General features: G+C 38.4%; 1 protein-coding gene across 1 annotated transcript; it reads right to left on the bottom strand.

The window, feature by feature from the left end:
- Positions 1 to 2,251: 2,251 nt before the first annotated feature.
- LOC130867761 (transcription factor BTF3) lies at positions 2,252 to 3,107 on the bottom strand. The gene has a single exon (XM_057759920.1). The coding sequence runs from the start codon at positions 2,995 to 2,997 to the stop codon at positions 2,509 to 2,511; it is 489 nt and encodes a 162-aa protein (XP_057615903.1). The 5' UTR covers positions 2,998 to 3,107; the 3' UTR covers positions 2,252 to 2,508.
- Positions 3,108 to 3,887: the final 780 nt, after the last annotated feature.

The following is a 3,887-nucleotide window of genomic DNA, read 5'->3' as shown; positions in this document are numbered from 1 at the left end:
CTTTGCTTTACAGAAGCTACTCAGTTTCAGGAGGTCCCATTAATTCAATGTCCTTAATGTCTGTGCTGCTGGGGATAAACGTAGGAAGTGATCTCCTGTACCCATATGTTGTAGAGTACTTCCCACTTTTTCTTCTATCAGGTTCAGTGTGTTCAGACTAATATTGAGGTCTTTAATCCATTTGGACTTGAGTTTTGTGCATGGCAATAGATATGGATCTATTTTCATTCTTCTACAGGTTGCCAACCAGTTCTGCCAACACCATTTGTTGAAGATGCTCTCTTTTTTCCATTGAATACTTTTAGCTCCTTTATCAAAAATTAGGTGTTCATATGTTTGTGGGTTAAAATCATGGTCTTCTACTCAGTTCCATTGATCGACTTCTCTGTTTTTATGCCAATACCAAGCTGTTTTCAATACTGAAGCTCTGTAATAGAGTTTGAAGTCAGGGATGGTAATGCCTCCAGACGATCCTTTATTATATAAGATTGTTTTGGCTATCCTGGGTTTTTTGTTTCTCCATATAAAGTTGATTATTGTCCTCTCAAGATCTGTGAAGAATTTTGATGGGATTTTAATGGGGATTGCATTGAATCTATAAATTGCCCTTGGTAGAATTGCCATTTTTACTATGTTGATCCTCCCAATCCAAGAGCAAGGGAGATCCTTCCATTTTCTGGTATCATCCTCAATTTCTTTCTTCATAGACTTAAAGTTCTTGTCAAATAGATCCTTCACTTCCTTGGTTAGAGTTACCCCAAGATATTTTATGCTATTTGTGGCTATCGTGAAGGGTGATGCTTCTCTGATTTCCATCTCTGCTTCCTTATTCTTTGTGTATAGGAGGGCAACTGATTTTTTGGAATTGATCTTGTATCCTGCAACGCTACTAAAGGTGTTTATCAGCTGAAGGAGTTCTTTGCTGGAGTTTTTGGGGTCGCTTATGTACACTATCATATGGTCTGCAAATAATGAAAGTTTGACTTCTTCCTTTCCAATTTGAATCCCTTTGATCCCTTTATGTTGTCTTATTGCTATTGCTAGAATTTCAAGCACTATATTAAAGAGGTATGGAGAGAGTGGATAACCTTGTCGTGTTCCTGATTTTAGTGGAATAGCTTTGAGTTTCTCTCCATTTAATTTGATGTTAGCTGACGGCTTGCTATAAATAGCTTTTATTAAACTTAGGTACAACCCTTGTATCCCTAATCTCTCTAAGACCTTTATCATAAAGGGATGTTGAATTTTGTCAAATGCTTTTTCCACATCTAATGAAATGATCATATGGTTTTTTTCTTTCAGTTTATTTATATGATGGATTACATTGATAGATTTTCGTATGTTGAACCAGCCCTGCATCTCTGGGATGAAGCCTACTTGATCAAAATGGATAATTTTTCTAATGTGTTCTTGGATTTGGTTTGCCAGTATTTTGTTGAGGATTTTTGCGTCGATGTTCATGAGTGAGATTGGCCTGTAGTTCTCTTTCTTGGATGTGTCTTTGTGTGGTTTTGGTATCAGAGTAACTGCAGCTTCATAAAAGGAATTTGGCAATGACTCTTCTGTTTCTATATTGTGAAATACATTAAGGAGTATAGGTATTAGGTCTTCTTGGAAGTTCTGGTAGAATTCTGCATTGAAGCCGTCTGGACCTGGGCTTTTTTTTGTTGGGGAGGTTTTTTATAACAACTTCTAATTCTTCGCTACTAACAGGTCTATTTAGATTGTTCACCTGGTCCTGGTTTAACTTTGGTATATGGTACTTATCTAAAAAAGTGTCCATTTCTTTTACATTTTCCAATTTTGTGGCATACAGGATTTTGTAGTAAGATCTAATGATTCTCTGAATTTCCTCTGTGTCTGTGGTTATGTCTCCCTTTTCGTTTCTGATTTTGTTAATTTGCGTATTCTCTCTCCGCCGTTTGATTAGTTTGGATAGGGGTTTATCAATCTTATTGATTTTCTCCAAGAACCAGCTTTTTGTTTCATTGATTCTTTGGATTGTTTTCTGTGTTTCTATTTTGTTGATTTCAGCCCTCAATTTGATTATTTCCAGTCTTCTACTTCTCCTAGATGAGTCTGCTTCTTTTTTTTCTAAAGCTTTCAGGTGGGCTATTAAGTCTCCAATGTGTGCTTTCTCCGTTTTCTTTAAGTGGGCACTTAATGCTATGAACTTTCCTCTTAGCACTGCTTTCTTTTTTTTTTTTTTTTTTTTTTTTTTTTTTTTTTTTTTTTTTTTTTTTTTTTTTTTTACTAGGCAAAGAATTTTATTAACCCTTTTCCAAACTTTATTCCCAGGCTTCTTCAGCTTAATTTGCTGCAAAGAATGAATTGTGTTTAAGCAAAAACTGAAAAGAGCTGCAGTGTCCAAGGGGCTTGGGCTTAAAAATATTAGCGATCTAGATTTGATCAGATCCATAAACAAAAGACCTTTAAAAAGCAGCCATGATATAAAATAGCAGCTCCTGTAACTTCTGCAAGAGTCACTTCTTCAGAAGTCCCCTCCGTTCAGTTTGCCTCGTTCTTAGAAGCCTCATCAAAATTCTCCACCAGGTCTGGGACTTCATCATCATCATCCTCTCCAGTAGCAAGGGGTGCTTTTCCATCCACAGATTGTTTGGGCAGAGCTTCAGCCAGTCTCCTTAAACTAGTCAGACTGTCTGCCCCAAGCTGGTTTAGAATGCTGGGAAGCATTTCTGTCAGTTGCTTTGTCTCGGCGTGGCCTGTAATGGTGAAGGTGTTTGCTGCCAGAGACGCCTGAACTTTAGGGTTGTTAAAATGGATCACTGTTCCTTGGTTTGTAAACATGTTCACCTCTTCAATACCAGAGATATTGTTCACCCCTAACTTCTTTAAGGAGAACTGCAGTTTTTTATCATCTGCTGTGGCTGTTCTGTGAACCACCTTCTTCTTTCTGCGAGCAGTTCCTTTTCCACCAATGCGCACTTGTGCCTGCAGCTTGGCCAGTTTTTCCTGGTTCATGATCGTTTCTTTCATCTTGTCGGAGTGGAAATGGGGCCGCGCGGGGGACTAGGGTTCGCGCTCAGGGGGTCTCGGGCGGACCAGCTGAGATAAGGCGCACACACGCGGGGACGCAAGATGGCAGCTAGAGGCTTAGCACTGCTTTCATAGTGTCCCATAGGTTTGAATATGTTGAGTCTTTGTTTTCATTGAATTCAAGAAAGACTTTAATTTCTTTCTTTATTTCTTCCTTGATCCAGGTATGGTTCACTAGTTGACTGTCCAGTTTCCATGAGTTCATAGGCTTTCTGGGGGTAGAATTGTTGTTGAATTCTAACTTTAATCCATGGTGATCTGATAAGACACAGGTGATTACTGATATTTTTTTGTAACTGTGTAAGTTTGCTTTGTTACCAAGTATGTGGTCTATTTTCGAGAAGGTTCCATGAGCTGTAGAGAAGAAGGTATATTCTTTCCTATTGGAGTGGAATGTTCTATAGATGTCTGTTAAGTCCATTTGATTCATTACCTCCCTTAATCCTCTTATTTCTCTGTTAGGTTTCTGTCTGATTGACCTGTCCATTGGTGAGAGAGGAGTGTTGAAATCTCCTACTATTAGTGTGTGTGGTTTGATGACTGCCTTGAGTTTTAGTAACGTTTCTTTTACATAAGTGGGTGCTTTTATATTAGGGGCATAGATATTCAGGATTGAGACTTCATCCTGATGAATTGTTCCTGTTATGAGTAAAAAATGTCCCTCTCCATCTCTTTTGATTGATTTTAGTTTGAAGTCAACTTTCTTAGAAATTAGTATGGCCACACCTGCCTGTTTCTTAGGTCCGTTTGCTTGATAAACCTTTTCCCAGCCCTTTACTCTGAGTAGATGTCTGTCTTTGTGGTTGAGGCGTGTTTCTTGTAAGCAGCAG

Source organism: Chionomys nivalis, chromosome X (genome assembly GCF_950005125.1).
Source record: "Chionomys nivalis chromosome X, mChiNiv1.1, whole genome shotgun sequence".
NCBI classification, from domain to species: domain Eukaryota; kingdom Metazoa; phylum Chordata; class Mammalia; order Rodentia; family Cricetidae; genus Chionomys; species Chionomys nivalis.
Note: the sequence above shows the minus strand (reverse complement) of the source record. Positions and strands in the feature narration are given on the sequence as shown.